The 18,630-nt window shown below is 35.2% G+C and overlaps 1 protein-coding gene across 1 annotated transcript in view; it reads left to right on the top strand.

The window, feature by feature from the left end:
• The window catches only part of AKAP9 (A-kinase anchoring protein 9), a 175,645-nt gene that overhangs the window by 74,303 nt on the left and 82,712 nt on the right, over positions 1 to 18,630 (top strand). The window contains 8 exon segments of the mRNA XM_017894950.1: positions 231 to 444; positions 1,723 to 1,802; positions 3,625 to 3,763; positions 4,508 to 4,593; positions 10,024 to 10,138; positions 10,597 to 10,795; positions 15,981 to 16,077; positions 17,628 to 17,720. Of these exon segments, the coding sequence (XP_017750439.1) occupies positions 231 to 444; positions 1,723 to 1,802; positions 3,625 to 3,763; positions 4,508 to 4,593; positions 10,024 to 10,138; positions 10,597 to 10,795; positions 15,981 to 16,077; positions 17,628 to 17,720 (1,023 nt within the window).

Here is an 18,630-nt window from a genome sequence, read left to right as displayed (position 1 = left end):
ATGCCAGCTATACCAAAATATCACAATTTAGTATAAAACTGAGGCAATGAAAACATTGTGCTACTTTCCTTGAAAAAGAAAAGTAGATCAATGCAACAGAATGAAGACAGAAAAAAAATTAGACTTCAGTTCTCTTATGAATTTTTAAACTCTTGTAGTCAGTATATGCAAAAAATCGAAGTTAAATTATTTGATTTGTCATTTACAAATATTATAATGTTTACTTTAAGAATGATTTAAGGCTACAGATGGAAGCCCAACGCATTTGCCTCTCTCTGGTTTATTCAACTCATGTGGATCAGGTCCGTGAATATATGGAAAATGAAAAAGATAAAGCTCTTTGCAGTCTTAAAGAGGAGCTTATTTCTGCTCAAGAGGAAAAGATCAAGGAACTTCAGAAAATACACCAGTTAGAGCTACAGAATATGAAAACTCAAGAAACAGGTAAAATGATTTCTGACTTATAAGTACCATGATCCAAATAAGTATTGGATAGAGCCCACCATTCTATAATTTTTTCCTTGTCATAGAACCCACAGAGGAAGGTGATTTCCAGTCGTTCATATAATCACTAGGCATTCATTTAAGTGCTTGAGAAAGCTGAAATCATTTTCCAATAGGACGTCACAATCCATTGAGAAAGTATATATAAAATAAACAATTTCTCCAGCAGAAGAATGAATAGAAAGAATGGGAGGAGAAAGGAGAAACATCTAGTGCTTCCTGGCAGGATGAGTAGGGTGAGGTGGGAGACAGAGTAGTGGGGTTGGAATTCTAAGGGAGGCTCTGGAGTCCTTAGAATTGAGGTGTAAAGGTACACCCATTTTGAAAAATTGAGAGTTCAAGTTGTGTGAGAAAGTAGTTGGGGGTATAGCTGGAGAGATTGGCAAGAGCTTGATTAGAAAAAGTTTTATTCTGAAAGAAGCATGTATAAGCCTTATGCTGTTGGTGATAAGACCTACTGCAGGGTTTATTAAATAGAGTAACACAATATGGTTTTTATTTTATGATGACACCACTGGGGTGAGTTGGGGGAGGTGAGATTAGTGATTAGAACACCAGGTAAGCAACTAAAGCTGTCGTTTCCGTGAACAGTAAGTATTAACTAAATGTTACTGAGGATGGAAAAGAAGTTTGCATTCAAAAGTAAAATTTGAGAACGGCTTAAATAAGAGTACAAACTTAAATTTCAGGAGTGCTTTGGGTTTTAATTTAGTAAGATTTTAAGCATGTAATATTTTTATTGATGTCCTCTTGAAACAGGTTAGTGTTTTTCAAACTAGAGGCTAATTAATAGGTCCATTAATGGGTGGTGAAGTCAGTTTAGTGAGTAATGATCAACATTTAAAAAAAAAAAAACAAAGTATAGTAGAACAGAAAACATTGGAGTACATGGCACTATAGTAGAAGAATAAATATTGATTTCTGAGATTTTATTTCAGTTTTACATAGATGTATGTAATAGGTTATGATATATGATGCGTTTTTTTATGTTGGGTTGTAGTAAAAAGAAGGCACTGCTTTGTACCATTTTGTGGATAGAAATGGAAAATCTCACAAATTTTCTGAGACAATGTTGAGCAATGGAAAATAACTCAAAGAAATAAAGAATTTAAAATGATTCTTATTGCAGGGGAGTTACCAGTTGAAACATAAGTTAAATATTATCATAGTTCTTAAGTATGTAAATTGAATCTCTTAATCCATTATCTGTTCTATTAGGTGATGAAGGAAAGCCTTTACATCTGCTCATTGGAAAACTTCGAAAGGCAGTGTCTGAAGAATGTTCTTATTTTTTACAGGTAAGATGTTTAAAAGTACTTTTATGGCCAGGTGTGGTGGCTGACACTTGTAATCCCAGCACTTTGGGAGGCTCAGGTGGGCGGATCACTTGATTTCGAGACCAGCCTGGCCAACATGGTGAAACCTGGTCTCTACCAAAAAATACAAAAATGAGTCCGGCGTGGTGATATGTGCCTATAGTCCCAGCTACTTGGGAGACTGAGGCATTGGAATTGCTTGGGCTTGGGAGGCAGAGGTTGCATTGATGAGTGGAGATCATGCTACTGCACTCCAGCCTGGGTGACAAGAGTAGGACTCTGTCTCAAAAAAAATAATAATAATAGATTTTAAAAAATAAATAAAAAGTACTTTTACACAAGGAGTGCTAAATTATAAGTTGCTACTCATTTGATGATCACCCAGCCTAGTTTTCTCCAGTACCTTACTTCAGAACTGTACTTAGAAAGTATTCCTGAGTTTTTAAGTTAAAATGAGCATTAAAAATTTTCCTGATAATCTGTTTGAAACAAAAGAAATTCAGGTAAATTATCTCACCTATAGAACAGACAGTAATTGTTGGTGTTGCCATAGATGAGTTACAAGGACAAGATGGAGACATCCTGGGAGACTGTGTAGAGTGAGCCCAAAACACTCAGATGGCACCCATCTTTCTGGGTCCCAGTGTCTTTGTCTGTAAATTGGGTGATTGTTTACAGTTTCTAAAATCAACTCTAATGTGAGAAAACTGCATCTTAGGGGCTATGCTGAAAATTTAATAAACTTAATTATTAATTGACAGGATAGTTTAAGCAAATCTCAAGAAATCTGAAGAAATAGCAGTGAACAATTTGATTTTTAAGTCTAGAAGTTGGTGGTGGTAATTTTTTAGTTATATGAGGAACAAAGGTAAAAGTTATTTGAAAGTTTATCAAATGATTATGGGGCATGTATTGTTTTAAATGATGATAGAATTGTCTGTTGCCCAGGAGAAGAACCAAAACAATGTGTCACATATTTTCAATTTTTGTGTGTGTATATAAATTACATAAAACTATTCTCATGTGTTAGGAATCTTTTTTGTTTTTCTTTTTTTATTTGAGACAGAGAGTCTTGCTCTGTCTCCCAGGCTGGAGTGCAGTGGCACAGTCTCGGTTCACTGCGACCTCTGCCTCCCAGGTTCAAGCTATTCTTGTGCCTCGTCTACCGAGTATCTGGGATGACAGATGCAGGCCACCACACCTGGCTAGTTTTTGTATTTTTAGTAGAGATGAGGTTGTTGGCCAGGCTGGTCTCAAACTCCTGACCTCAGGTGATCCACCTGCCTCTACCTCCCAAAGTGCTGGGATTACAGGCGTGAGTCACCACGCCTGGCCTCATGTGTTATGAATATTTTCTTAAGTATATGAATGTTATTCTCTTGCTTGATATAATTTCTTTAGAATTTATAGATTTCTTTCTGATCAGCATTTCTGAACTTCCATCCTTGTCCTGTGGTGTTTTTTCAAAGGTATTTGAGATTACAGAGATAACATCAGAAATAGGATCCAAGCTAGGAAGCCGTTGATTGAAGTATAAGATAAATTTTATTATTATAAGGAAGCAAAAAAAATTGTGATTTTTTGCAATGAAGATTATTATCTTCCTAAGATTTTATGCCAGAGAGACAGAGAAATTTAGACTTGTTTCTTTTGCAGATTGATAAGGGTATGGAGAGAAGGTTTTCTTAATTATTTTTATGTGCCATTTTGACTGCCTTGCATCAAGGAGAATAATGTTTAATGATCTTTAGAAGTAGAAATCAAATTTTAAATTCCTTAAAATACCCAATTTTGTTGTTGACAGACTTTATGCAGTGTCCTTGGTGAATATTATACTCCTGCTTTAAAATGTGAAGTAAATGCAGAAGATAGAGAGAATCCTGGTGATTACACTTCTGAAAATGAAGATCCAGAATTACAGGATTATAGATGTGAAGTTCAAGGTAATAAAAGCTTACCATACTATTAAACAGTATTTAATCCTCTTAAATTAATTGATGACAAATCTTTACTTTTTATTATGATTTAATCACCCAGCCAAGTTATTTATCATCTTAACATCTTATCCTCCTTTCAGGTTCATGAAATCTTATATTTAATATACATTTAAAATTTTTGTAGTGCAATAACAGTGATATGAAGATAATTGGAGCTGTCCACTATTGTCTGTCCTCTCTCTCTCTACTCTTATCTTTTTCCTTATCCTAATTCTTTCTTTTAACTTTTATACCATAGATCCAAATTTTAAAAGTTATTGTATTTATTGAATAAGTTCATGTCAATGGTTTTGCTTTAAAATGAGTAAGATTAACATTAAGAAATAAGAAATATATTAGTATCTTTCTTAATATAGATCTGCTATAAGTTTGTTTTAGCAAATAGTAACCTCACACTTTTTTGATGTTCTTTCACAGATAAAATGTTTCCTAGCCCTATTTGTATAGATAATGAACAAAATGTGTATAAATTAATGACTATCAAAAGAAATTAACATATTTTAATATGAAATTTTCAAGTTATTTTGTAGCAGGCATTTCACATGAATGATATTTCAATTTTAGTTACTAAATATCTGAGGTTTACTTGTAGCAGGCAATTTTTTTAAGTTATAAATAGGTGAATAATATTTATTGGAAGATGCGGACTTTTACTGTGAAGTGAAATTATTATAATTGTTTACCATCCAGACTTTCAAGAAAATATGCACACTCTTCTCAACAAAGTAACAGAAGAATACAACAAACTCTTGGTACTTCAAACACGACTAAGCAAGGTCTGTGAAATGGAAAATATATTGTAATATTTGCATTTATTGTATTACCTGCTTTTTTATAAGCTGCTTTTATCAACCAAGAATTTCTAAAATAAGAGAACGTGAAAAAGGAGATTGGGAAAAGCGACATATATTTGTAGTAGATAATTTATATTGGTAAGCTGAAAGAATTTCTGCAAGTCGAATAATAACCCCTTTAGAGAGTTTTTAGAATTATGATAATGTAAAATATATATAATGTATCAACTGGTAAACTGTGTGAAACAATTGCATTTAATTTTACTTATAACATAAAGCAGTGGGCCTTCTGTTTTAGAGAAAATTGGTAATGAGTTTAGTTGCTTAGTACATAGCTAATTAGTTTCACACAGCATTATATATGTCAATTTTATGTTCAAGCAATTTTTGAAAACGTCTATAGAAAACTAGGTAAGATAGTATACATGGCACAGTGTAATTTATTAACTCTATCAGTAGAACAACTTAAGGCATATATTGGCAAGGATAAATGTAATTCTCATGTAGAAAGAAATCCAGAAAGATGTCTATGTCTATTTTGGGGGGTGCTTTTGATGTTCAGTTAATATTAAAATGTTTAGGCAGATTTGAAAGATTTAATTGATAGTGAAAGTTATAATGTTGATGAGTTATGTTTTGGCTGAAATTCTTCCTCTCCATCTCTCTCCCCTTCTTTCTTTCCCTCCTGTTTCTTCTTCTCCACTCTGTTTCTGTGCAATTAAGTACAACCTTATCCAGCCTTTCCAAAAATCTATAAACCTACTCCAGTAGATTTATATGAGTAGAATCTATTTTGGTTTCATCTCTTATTTTCTTGTTCATTATGGATTTATGCCTTTTAAATATTCTTTACTATGATTTTAATTGCATAGTCAAAAGGGAAGAGGTTTACATCACTAATCACAAATGTAAATGCCTACAATAATTTAGTTAATAAAATAAATGAAGAAGGCCAAGGCCAAGTGAAACCTGGAGAAAACATGCCTCATCCAAAAGGGGCTGCGGCTGCCCAGCTTATGCATCTTGTTGCCATTAAGTAGGAATCAGGGCCTAGTGTTGCTAGTACTTTTAATCTATTAATTTTATATGGTTTTTTTTTTCTTTTAAAAATATTAGGAAATATAAACCGGGCATGGTGGCACATGCCTATCCTCCCTGCTACTTGAGAAGCTGAGGTGGGAGGATCACTTGAACCTAGGAGTTTGCGGCTGCATAAGCTATGATTGTGCTACTGCACTCCTGCCTGGGCAACAGAGCTTAAGACTTCATCTCTGAAAATATAACACACACACACAGAAATATTCAAAAATAAACGGATTCTATTTTAAGGTTGGGAAACAGAAAGCAGCCAGACAACAACAAAAACTATTTTGTCCCCAAAAGAGCACTATAAAAGTATAGACTGGATTTAAAGTTCAAGCCTTCACTTTGTAACCTCAGATATAAACACATGCTCAGTGTACTATCTTGAACTAGTTTTCTTTTTGCTTTAATCTATTATTTCTCAACTGTAGTATTTGCTGCTTTCTGATAATATTTTCTTCCCTTAGCTTCTGTAGCTTTTCAAGCCTCCATTTTGGACTTTAGCTACCCTGTCTATTTTACCAGGGATCTTTATTTGATCCTCTTAATCTGAATGCTTTTTTCATATCCTTTCGTTGCTTCTAGATCTCTATGTTTAGGTCAGTCCTTCTGAGCTGCAGAGTCATATATCTCATCAGTTATCTCTACTCAAAACTCTTTTAGGTATGTTTCAATCAGCATATTAAAATACGAATTTATTAACTTCTGCTGCTTAAACCAGCTTCTCCTCTTGTCTCAATTTCAAGGAACAACATTCAACCAGAAACTTGGGGATTTGTCTTAGATAGTCTTCTCTTTTCACTCCTGGTCTTCTACCATACTGATATATACACTGAAGGGAGTACAAAGAATATGAAAGAAAAACTTATACTTTGTTCTCATTCAGTTATCCAGTCAATTTTTATTTTTATTTTACTGTACTTTTTTTTTTTTTCTCTGAGACAGCCTTGCTCTGTCTCCCAGGCTGGAGTACAGTGGCACAATCTCGGCTCACTGCAACCTCCACCTCCCAGGTTCAAGTGATTCTCCTGCCTCAGCCTCCTGAGTAGCTGGAATTACAGGCACTCTCCACCACACCCAGCTAATTTTTGTATTCTTAGTAGAGACGGGCTTTCACCATGTTGGCCAGGCTGGTTTCAAACTCTTGACCTCATGATCTGCCCACCTTGGCCTCCCAAAGTACTAAGATTACAGACGTGAGCCACTGCACCCAGCCTATTTATTTATTTATTTATTTATTTATTTATTTATTCCTTAGATCTGAGGACAGACTGGACAGCCAATATTTATTATTTGCTAATTAAATGCCAGGTTGTTCTATGTACTGGGAATAAAGTAATGAAGTCACCAGACTGAAGAAATGTATAAATTAATGGGATTTATGAACTAGTTTAAGGAATGTCATATACATATATAGTATTTTACATATATATATATATACACACATATATAAAATAGTTTTCCATGGCAACATTCTAGTAGGTGTTTAGAAGAGAAATGTAAGGCTGAGCATGGTGGCTCATAACTGCAATCCCAGCACTTTAGGAGGCCAAGGTGGGCCAATCACCTGAGGTCAGGAGTTGGAGATAGACCAGCTTGGCCAACATGGTGAAACACCATCTCTACTAAAAAAAATACAAAAATAATTAGCTGGGTGTGGTGACACATGCCTATAATCCCAGCTACTTGGGAGGCTGACACAGGAGAATCACTTGAACCCAGAAGGTGGAGGTTGCAGTGAGCCAAGACTGCGCCACTGCACTCCAGCCTGGGCAACAGAGTGAGACTCCATCTCAAAAAAAAAAAAAGAAAAGAAAAGAAATGTAGGTAAATACTTTTGCTTAACAGGTAGATGAATATAGCAAACAGGTAGATGTCTTTTCTGCACAAGGGGTAATAAGAAGATATCATATTTGAATTCTGTAAATTAGCTGCAATTAGAGAGGCGTTTCAGAGTTACTTTGGGATCAGGATCAGCACTGCAATATATCACTGCCTAACCTTTTGGCTTCATCTTCTAATCTTCCTCCTCATTTTAGCCATACTGAAATACTTAGTTTCCCAAATGCACCCTGGGCTTTTTTGGATGCTGCCCTTTCTGCATAATACTGCCCATCCCCTCCCAGCCTTTTTGGTTTGTTCCTGCTTGTTCCAGTTGGTTCAAATGTTTACTCCCTCTGTGTCATCTTCTTTACCTTCCTAGGCTTAGGCATTTATTCCTCTGTTTCCTTAGCAACAGTACAGGCCTTGTTTATCGTGCTTCTCTTTTTTCGTTACTTTATTTTTTTTTGTTTTTTATTTTTTTTGAGATGGAGTCTCGCTCTGTCGCCCAGGCTGGAGTGCAGTGCTGCGATCTAGGCTCACTGCAAGCTCCACCTCCCAGATTCACGCCATTGTCCTGCCTAAGCCTCCCGAGTAGCTGGGACTACAGGCGCCGGCCACCACGCCCAGCTAATTTTTTTGTATTTTTAGTATAGACGGGGTTTCACCATGTTAGCCAGGATGGTCTTGATCTCCTGACCTCGTGATCCACCCACCTTGGCCTCCCAAAGTGCTGGGATTACAGGCATGAGCCACCGCACCCAGCCTTTTTCGTTACTTTAAATACTTGATTACCCTTCTGTCCTTCTTCCATGTTCCTATAGCTTCTTATACATATTTGCATTTGTATCACATTACTTTTCATATTATATAATTGTTTGTTTACCATTCTGCCTCTTTCACTATTATTCTAAACCCTTTGGAATCAGGGAATCTTCTGTTTATTTTTGTTTCCTCCTCTTATCACAGTGTTAGCATACAGTAAAGGCTTAATAAATGTTTGCTGAATGAGTTAGAAAGGTTGGACTGGAAACTTAATACTTTACCCGATAATCTTTATTTTCCCTGGGAACTAAGAGGCAAGATCTCTGTTGAAATGTACTCATGGGGTAGGAGTTAGTTAGAGGATTTATAAGAGTAGTAGACAGTTAAAACAGCTTTCTTGGCAAATAGCTTTTTTTCTTTTGCTCACCTGCTTCTACAATATCCTTTGTTCATCTGGTCTTGCAAGTCCAAACTCTTTCCCCTTGCTTTTAAAGTCTTATGTAATTTGGATCTATCTTATTTAACTAGCTTTATTTCCCCCTCTGTATCCAAAATAAACTCTCCTCAGGAAGATCATTGTCAATTATGGCATATGTCATTCTTTCACAAATATTCTTACTCTTTCTTCTTTAGAGCATTCCCAAATCGTTGCCAAAAATATATGAGCCTAAATCAAAATTGACTTCCATAATTATTCAGATCCACATCAGTCTTCTGTATCATTGTAGTTATAGTCAAATTTTATAGTTTAGCCGTTCTCTGATTGTTTATTTTCCCATCTGATTGATGAATTCCATGCAGGCAGATATATTGTTATTTTTTAAACGGATTTTGTATTTTTACTCTCTCTTGTCACAGTGCTGGTCACGTTGATTATTAAGTATTTGATGAATGAATAAATTAGTACACACAGGTATCTGACATATTGCTGCTTAATTTTATTTATTTATTTACTTATTTTTTTGAGGCAGAGTCTTGCTCTGTCTCCCATGCTAGAGTTCAATGACTCAATCCTGGCTCATTGCAACCTCCCCTTCCCAGGTTCAAAAAATTCACCTTCCTCAGCCTCTCAAGTAGCTGGGATTACAGGTATGCGCCACCACACCTGGCTAATTTTTGTATTTTTAGTAAAGATGAGGTTTCACTATGTTGACCAGGCTGGTCCTGAACTCCTGACCTCAGGTGATCCACCCGCCTCGCTTTCCCAAAGTGCTGGGATTACAGGCTTGCTGCTTTTTAATAGTTAAGGAAATAAGCTGAGATTTATCTATTTTCATTCTTTCCTTTTCCTTTGTTTACTGTACAGAGCAGCATACCATTTGTCAGTTACCTGGTTGTACATAGGATATATCTAGAGATACATAAGCTTTATTAATCAAGTATTGGTAATATAAAATTTATTATGTACAAATTGAAATTTGAAAGTCCAGGTTATACTATAAATATTGTTATCAGCTTTCTACCAAAATTCTCAGAAGCACTTGTTTTTGTAGTAAAATGAACTTCCTTTTAGATATCAAAGAACATTACTAACATAATTTTAGTGCTATGAAAGGTATGGAATATGAATTACTGTTACAGAAGAGAACAGGGAATAACTTAGAAGGGAAAACACTTGTGTTAGAGTGCCACAATTTTGGGTGGTTTTAAAAAAGTATCTTAATGCAGAGTTGCTTTAATACAGCTTTCTAATTGCTGGATTACGTATTTATGTTACTGCTATTATTCTGTGGTTTTCAATAGATTTGGAGACAGCAAACAGATGGTATGAAACTTGAATTTGGAGAAGAGAACCTTCCAAAAGAGGAAACAAAGTTTTTATCAATCCATTCTCAGATGACCAGTTTGGAAGACAGTGGTAAATTTTGATCATATACCACAATGTGGTGTTTTTATACCAAATATTGAGTAATTTGCTTTTTTACTTTAAAATTTGAGCTAACATAGTGACATTGGGCATTTCACTGTAGCCTCTCTGATCTCAATGTTTTCATCCTTAAAATGAAAGATTTGGGTTACTTATCTATTTGGTCCTTTTTCACTTCTTATGTTCTGTAATTCTAAATTGTTTTAAATTTTAAAGATATAAAATGTTGGATTTAGGAGTACTACAACATGAGGATCAAAAAGATGATCTTGAATTGTACTATTTATATTTTCTTGTTTTCATCAGAATGAGTTTAAATTGAAACCAGAGTTATTACCACTAAAAACATACTCTTTCAAAAAAGAATATTTTCTGTACACAGTGATTGTGCTATTTCACTAAGAAACTTCTATTGAAATGTGCATTTTTTGTCTCTTTATATAACATAGATGTTAATCATAAAAGCAAGTTATCTTCTCTGCAACATCTTGAAAAAACTGAACAACTTGAAGAACAAGTTCAAGAATTAGAAAGCCTCATATCCTCTTTGCAGCAACAATTGAAAGAAACTGAACAAAGCTATGAGGCAGAGATCCACTGTTTACGGAAGAGGCTTCAAGCTGTTAGTGAGTCCACAGTTCCGCCAAGGTATTCGTCTGCTTATAGCTTCATTCAACAGTATTTGTAGCTTTGTAACAATTATAGTATCATCCAGAATGGCTGTTTACAAAAAGTAGCTTAAGCAAAGTTGCTGAAAAGAGATAGGGTACAGCATTTTTAAGAAAGAATAGCAGGAGATCATTCTATATCTTTGAAATGCCTGAAATAAATGTTGATGTAAATCAAAGACATTATAGGAATTCTACTTAAATTTTTACATTATAAAGATGTTGGTTGTTGTTAATCTGCTTAATTAAATCGGCAGTGTGCATGTATTTGCAGTTTATTCTGTACCTAGTCTTTGGTATTTTGATATGGTGAATACTTAAGGAATATAAGATAGGATCATTCCAGTCATGGCAGGATTTCCTCCACTTTGTCTCATGTTCAAATTAACCACGTCCAAAGTAGAACTCTGGATCTTCTCAAAATTTGCTCCTTCCGCAGCTATATCCATCTGTCGTTACTCCTCTTTCTCTTATAACTCTTTTCTAGTCTATCGAGACATCCTGTTTTCTCTACCTTCAAAAATATATCCAAACTGTACCACTCCTTAAAACCTTGCTGGTCTCTGCCATCCTTTTGTCTCACCTGGATTACCCTAACTCCTCCCTAAAGTCTGTTCTCAACACAGTTAGAGCAGGTACCAGAATCTTGCTTTTAAAATTTTAAATAGATTATATCATTCCAAAGCTCTTCTGTCCTACATGATGAGTACCCATTACTTTTCTGACTTTTAATCTCCTACTGACTTGTCTGTCACTGTCTTCTGACCCCCAAGATGCTGTCACCAGTAACAAGCATTATCAGTATGCTTCTGCTTTAGGGACTTTTCATTGGCTGTTCCTTCTACCTAGAATAGTCTTCCTCCAGATATATGCCTGGCCAACACCCTCACCTCCTTTGGATCATTACTCAAGTGTCATGTTCCCTTGAGGCTTTTCTTAATCACTCTGTGCAAATTAAAATTGTCTCCTAGAACGCTGATTCCTATTTCCCTACTTTACTTTTTCTATGTTACTTAATATTGTCTGTTTTTATATATGTATACGTTATACACATTTTATATAGTATATATTACATATATAACTAGGCTGGTTGTGGTGGCTCATGCCTGTAATCCCAGCATTTTGAGAGGCTGAGGCAGGCAGATTACCTGAGATTAGGAGTTTGAGACTGGCCTGGCCAATATGGCAAAACTCCATCTGTACTAAAAATACAAAAATTAGCCAAGCATGGTGGCATGCACCTGTAATCCCAGCTACTCAGGAGGCTAAGGCATAAGAATCACTTGAACCTAGGAAGTGGAGGTTGCGGTGAGCTGAATTCGCACCACTGCACTCCAGCCTGGGTGACAGAGCAAGACTCTGCCCTTAAAAAAAAAAAAAAAAAAAAAAAAAAAATATATATATATATATATATATATATATTAAACACCCAAATATATGTAAATTTGGAGGGGATGGATTCATTTTATTGTTCGTCTCTGGTCAAAGACTTTAAACTTTGTAAGGGTGGGGCTCTTTTTCCATTTAGGTCAGTGATATGTCCCAAACACCTAAGATAATTCTCTGCGCATAATAGGTACTCAATAAGTTATTTGTTTAATGAATAAACAGTTTATAATTTAGTTGGGCAGTATGATATAATATATAACTAGCTCTATAAAACCCTCAGAGATTTATTCTAACTTTGGCTGGCTCTGCTATTCTAGCACTGATGTCTTCATAGGCACTTGCTAGTAAAACCTCAACACAGTTTTTTTGGATAGTGGATGAAAATTGAATATCTACTTGTTTGGAACTAGTCGTTACTCTTCTGTATTTGGAACCTACATAAGGGCTTTGGAATTGTTTGCTTGGTATTGGGCTTAGCCTTATAAAGCTCCCATTTTCTTTGAGATTGGTGGTTTCTAAACATGACCGTACATCAGAAATAGTACAGGTTTTTGAACTTTAATATAATTTTTTTAATACTTATAATGAAAGATCACTGAATTATAATTTGGAGAGTCATACTCAGTAACTTTGAGATGGAATATGGAAATTTGTGTTTTTGACAATATAATTCAGAGGCATGGAACCCATAGATTGACATTTGGAAACCACTGCTTTCTGATATGAAACAAAATAGGTAATTAGGAAGAACTTTCTAATAACCAGTCAGTATTTCAGGTAATCTTCCTTTAATTAATGATGCTTTCTCTCCAAAGCATGAAGAAAAGAGAGGCTTCTGGAAACGTAGGCTTACATTGTTATTCCTGCATTTGGGCTTCTGCCAGCTTACCACCCTCTCTCAGAGTTTCTGTAATACTCCGTGGAAATGTGTTGACAATGCCTTTGAACCAAAACCATTCGTTTGCTCCCTGCACCCCTACCAAAAAGAGTTTTACTCACCACCATCCTCATTCTTACTAATAGTAATGAGTCAAAATTATTTTTTTGTAAATAGCCTCACATATTTTGGACACAACTGTAACACATTTTGAATAGAGTATACTGTTCCCTGTGGGTAGACTTGAAATAGTTAAGAAAAACAATTGAGTCATTCTTTTAACAAATATTGGGTGTTTCATACTAGAAACCTCTAAGAGAAACACTCTGAGGTTGGAAAGATCATGGGTTTTAGTCAGACAGATCTGCATTTAATCCTGATTTGACCTTTTACTGACTATATGATCTTGGACAGATTATTTAAACATCTCTAAATAATAATAGGGATAATAATAATAACCCTTAAGATTGTGAGTATTAAATGAAACAGTAACTGAAAAGAGCCTTAGCTAGATATCCTGGAGGTAGAATTAGATTTTATGTAAAGTGGCTATTTCCTTCCAGTGACTTCAGTGTAATCACTGAAATAATAATTACTTGCAAAATAATTTTTGAAGGTAATGGTTGGGGAATATAACGTAGTGATATAACTAAAACGCTGGAATTTAAACCCATCTCTTTGTGTCATTTTTTACTGCACATCTGTAATACTGCCTATTAGAGTAATAACAGCAAAATGGAAATGAAGGATGAATATTAAGACATTGCAATGGAAGGAATGTTGGAAACAAAGCAGAGGAGAAAAAACAAAGATAACTCTGTGTTGCTTGAGCCTAGGGAATATGGAAAATGAAAGTACATCACATAAATAGGAAAATCAACAGGGGTTGCAGATAGTAGGAGCTTAATTGCAAGCGGGGAGCAGTGAATTAAGTTTATGCCGGACTATTTTTTCAGTTTGGAGTAAACACTTTCAAATACTGTAAAGCTTAAAGAATGAAGTCATTGTGGACTAAGTAGTACTTTTTGGAGTTTAGATCATAGTGGCTGGATAGATAATCAGGAGGATTTTCTAGGCTGTGAAAAATAAGATCCAAGACATAAAGCCAAGGATCAGAGGAGTATATACAAGGGACAGTGAGGAAAACAGAGACAAAATAGTAATAAAGAAGAAGCAGGAAAGGGCAGAGAAGAAAGACAAGAAGAACAAGTTTTTAGAAGCATGGGATGGTCATAGAACATGAGAAGGTAGTTCACAGCAGGAAAAACCTAAATGGCCAATAACATTTGAAAGAAAATGTCTTCTCAAAAATAAAGACATACATGTTCTAGCAAAGTTTTACAATTGTTATGACCCCCGATTGCTGAAATTTTGAGAAAATACTTAAATACTATTACGATAATAAAATTAATAAAACTTTTTGGAATATAGCCCTGAATTAAGACATTAAATATTAAGCTTAACAATTACTTACAAGATTTTATCATATAGAAACATCCATGGAAGTGTGCCAAGATACATTTGTGAAGATCTGTATTATAGCATTGTTTGTAATGGTGAACAATTGGAAGCAATCAAATGGTCATCATTAGGGGTTTAGTTATGTAAGTTATGAAATGGGATGATGACAACTTTTATCTGCCCAATTTTGGACGGAATTTAGGATAGAAAAGAATAGGAGAAGGAAAGGTATGTGGACAAGAGGAGGGTTGAACTAAGAAAGCAACATAGTTGCACATGAAAATGGGTGTGGAAAATTGTATTTGCCAGAAATGAAAATTATAATTTCCTCCTTTTATTTTTTTCCCATGGTTCCTAAATACTGATCTTAGTTTTTATGACCTAAGTTAAGCATTTTAAGAAAAAAAATTTTTTAAAATAATGAATGCATGTAAAACTACACAATACAGATGTGAATACGAAAAAATTAAACAAAAAAGTCCAAAAGTGGGTATTTGTAGATTAAGATTCTTCTCTTTTTTTTTTTTTTTTTTTTTTTTTTTTTTTTTTTGAGACGGAGTTTCGCTCTGTCGCCCAGGCTGGAGTGCAGTGGCCAGATCTCAGCTCACTGCAAGCTCCGCCTCCCGGGTTTACGCCATTCTCCTGCCTCAGCCTCCCGAGTAGCTGGGACTACAAGCGCCCACCACCTCGCCCGGCTAGTTTTTTGTATTTTAAAGTAGAGACAGGGTTTCACCGTGTTAGCCAGGATGGTCTCGATCTCCTGACCTTGTGATCCGCCCGTCTCGGCCTCCCAAAGTGCTGGGATTACAGGCTTGAGCCACCGCGCCCAGCCATAAGATTCTTCTCTTTACCACCACTGCTCCTGAGTTCCACTAGAGGTAAACATTGTTACTTTTGATGTGGACACATAGGAAAAAAATCAAACTTTTTGTATCCAAATATACATATGTATGTTAAAAGAAGTTTCTCATAAAAGTGAGATTTTACAAACTTTTTAAAAGTCACTAATATATCTTAGATAACTTTAAAAAAAAAGTTAATACTGGCCAAGCATAATGGCTCATGCCTATAATCCCAGCACATTTGGAGGCTGAGGTGGGAGGATCACTTGAGGCCAGGAGTTTGAGATCAACCTGTGTAACATAGTGAGTCCCCATCTCTCCAAAAAAAAGTCAGTATGTATAGTTCCATATCATACATTTGTAGTGTAAGATGACATAAAATTCAGTTGATCATCTGTTAAAATACTGTTACTCAATTGTGTTCTTTTAAGTGGAAATATTAGTCAAAAATATGATTTACGTTACAATACCTACAACCCTTGACTCATTATTGTCTCCCATACCCCGGTACATATTTTATGTGTGGTATAGATTTTGGATGAACACTAAAGCACATATACAACTCTAATTCTTTAACCTTTTTTATTTATATTCAGCTTCCCTGTTGATTCAGTGGTAATTACAGAATCTGATGCACAGAGAACAATGTACCCTGGAAGTTGTGTGAAAAAGAATATTGATGGTACAATAGAGGTATTATATTTTAATTTTATCTTTTAACTGTTATATACACTGATTTTCTACTATCATTTTATGTCTGGTTTACTATCTAATAGTTGCTGAGAAGGAAGCATAATAAATATGAGGATAATACCTTATATAGAAAACTCAGAATACATATGTAAAGAAATTTAATCCATTTTTATAGCATAGGAAAAACACAGAGGAAGTTAAGTTTGAGGGGTTGTATTTCCTTTAAATATGTTATAGTTTAAGATTTATCTTGTTTTTTGTAACATGTGGGCTATGTACAAATTAGTTTCAGTGCCCTGGTCAACATAGCTTTGTCTTCCCAGCATGGGAATTTGGACCAGGCCATCTCTAGAAAAGTGCTTAGGGGCCAGGCACGATGGCTCACGCCTGTAATCCCAGCACTTTGGGAGGCCGAGGCATGTAGATCACGAGGTCAAGAGATCAAGACCAGCCTGGCTAACACAGTGAAACCCCATCTCTACCAAAAATACAAAAAATTAGCTGGGCGTGGTAGCACTTGCCTGTAGTCCCAGTTGCTCAGGAGGCTGAGACAGGAGAATCGCTTGAACCCAGGAGGCGGAGGTTGCAGTGAGCTGAGATTGCGCCCCTGCACTCCAGCCTGGTTGACAGAACTAGACTCCATCACAAAAAAAAAAAAAAAAAAAAAAAAAAAAAAAAAAAAGAGAAAGAAAAAAGTGTTTAGGAATCCCCAGAATCCAAGACAGTAGGGCTGGGATAATAGATTAGGCCTACTCCAGTAAGGTCCATATGGTATATAAAAGTTCCACATCTTTTACAGTGCATGCCATCTAACTAAACCACCCCCTGCCTCTGCTCAACGTTGTATTAGTCTCAATTTCTCACATCTGCAACTTTCTCAAACCTGCAACTGCTGAACCCTGTTCTTCACTCAGTAGATTTTTAGCTCTTAAGTCATAGAAAAAATTAAGATCATCGTTCTTCCTGGCTCAGTATACAGAGGAAAGATGTTAGACATTTCCTTGATTCTGCTATACTCATCCCATATCATGATAATTGCTAAATAAGTACTTTCATACCGAGAACATATTTATATTTTTTTAAAGTTTATGGTTTTTTCTATTGATAAAAGTAACTTTGTATTTGTAGAAAATTAGATAGTATTAATAAGTACCAACAAGAAAAGAAAATTTGCTTGTAATTTTATGAGCAAACAATGCCACTTTTTAACATTTTACTTAAAAGGAAATATATACACACATATATATTTTATTAGTTATATTTAAGTATCCTTTTCCCACTCTAGAACTGTATGTTGGCATTTATAAATATGTAAACATACTCCTCTTTGCATCTTTGATTGTTAAGTTCACAGTAGTAAGTATAATTATTTAGTAGAATTATTTACTAAAATTGTTTTTAATTGAGAGAATTAAAATTGATTTTTTGCTGAAAGTATGTAGAACTTTTCTAAAAATACTGATACTTTGGGGAGATTTTGAGGTAGAAGTTTAAAAATAAGTGGTGTATAATTAATGTAAATAAATGTCATGTTTTGCTTTTAAATATAGTTTTCTGGTGAATTTGGAGTGAAAGAGGAAACAAATATCATTAAGTTGCTTGAAAAACAATACCAAGAACAGTTAGAAGAAGAAGTAGCTAAGGTAAGCTTATAGCCTATCCAGAAGATTATCTTAGTTTATATTCCCTTTGAGCCTTCAAAATAGCATGGATTTTATTGATGGTTTGTACTTTATTTTTATAAGTTTCATATATAGTTCATTTTTAAGTGGTTGGATAATGATATCAATTATAGTTGCCTTTAAACAAAATATCTTGTGAACTTTTATTTGAGAAGAGCATTCTTCTTGATGTAGACTAGTAATTAGAAGCTTTTCAGAATGCCAAAACAAGTCTATATATTTGTTGCCTTGTGAAGGAGTTTGGTCTTCCTTAAAAGTTGGGGAGAAGATAGGAAAAGAAAGAGAAAGTGGTTGGTCCTCTGTGTATATTATCTGTATCTATTTCCAATCAGAAAAGCTTTGTTAGGTAATGACTACAGATACTAAGGGAGGATTATCAGTGAGTATTAATTAGCTCCTGGCTAAGTGAAGGAGTTTATCAATGTGAGTTTTGCTCATCTCTGTATGCTTATCTGCTGTGTCCAGAGTCATTCTTTAATATTAGCCATGTAACCTAGTGTAACATTATGGTTCTATTTGTTTTGTCTTTGTATTCCTTTTCAAAATGTGTATACCTGGTTGGCTTTTAATATTGGAACTGGCCAGGTGCGGTGGCTCATGCCTGTAATCCCACCACTTTGGGAGGCCAAGGTGGGCAGATCACCTGAAGTCGGGAGTTTAAGACCAGCCTGACCAACATGGAGAAACCCCAGCTCTACTAAAAATACAAAATTAGCCAGGTGTGGTGGCTCATGTCTGTAATCCCAGCTATTCAGGAGGCTGAGGCAGGAGAATCACTTGAACCTGGAAGGCAGAGGTTGTGGTTAGCTGAGGTCATGCCATTGCACTCCAGCCTGGCCAACAAGAGCGAAATTCCATCTCAAAAAAAAAA

This window comes from Rhinopithecus bieti, unplaced genomic scaffold, assembly GCF_001698545.2.
Source record: "Rhinopithecus bieti isolate Rb0 unplaced genomic scaffold, ASM169854v2 scaffold_26428, whole genome shotgun sequence".
Taxonomy (NCBI): Eukaryota; Metazoa; Chordata; class Mammalia; order Primates; family Cercopithecidae; genus Rhinopithecus; species Rhinopithecus bieti.
Note: the sequence above shows the minus strand (reverse complement) of the source record. Positions and strands in the feature narration are given on the sequence as shown.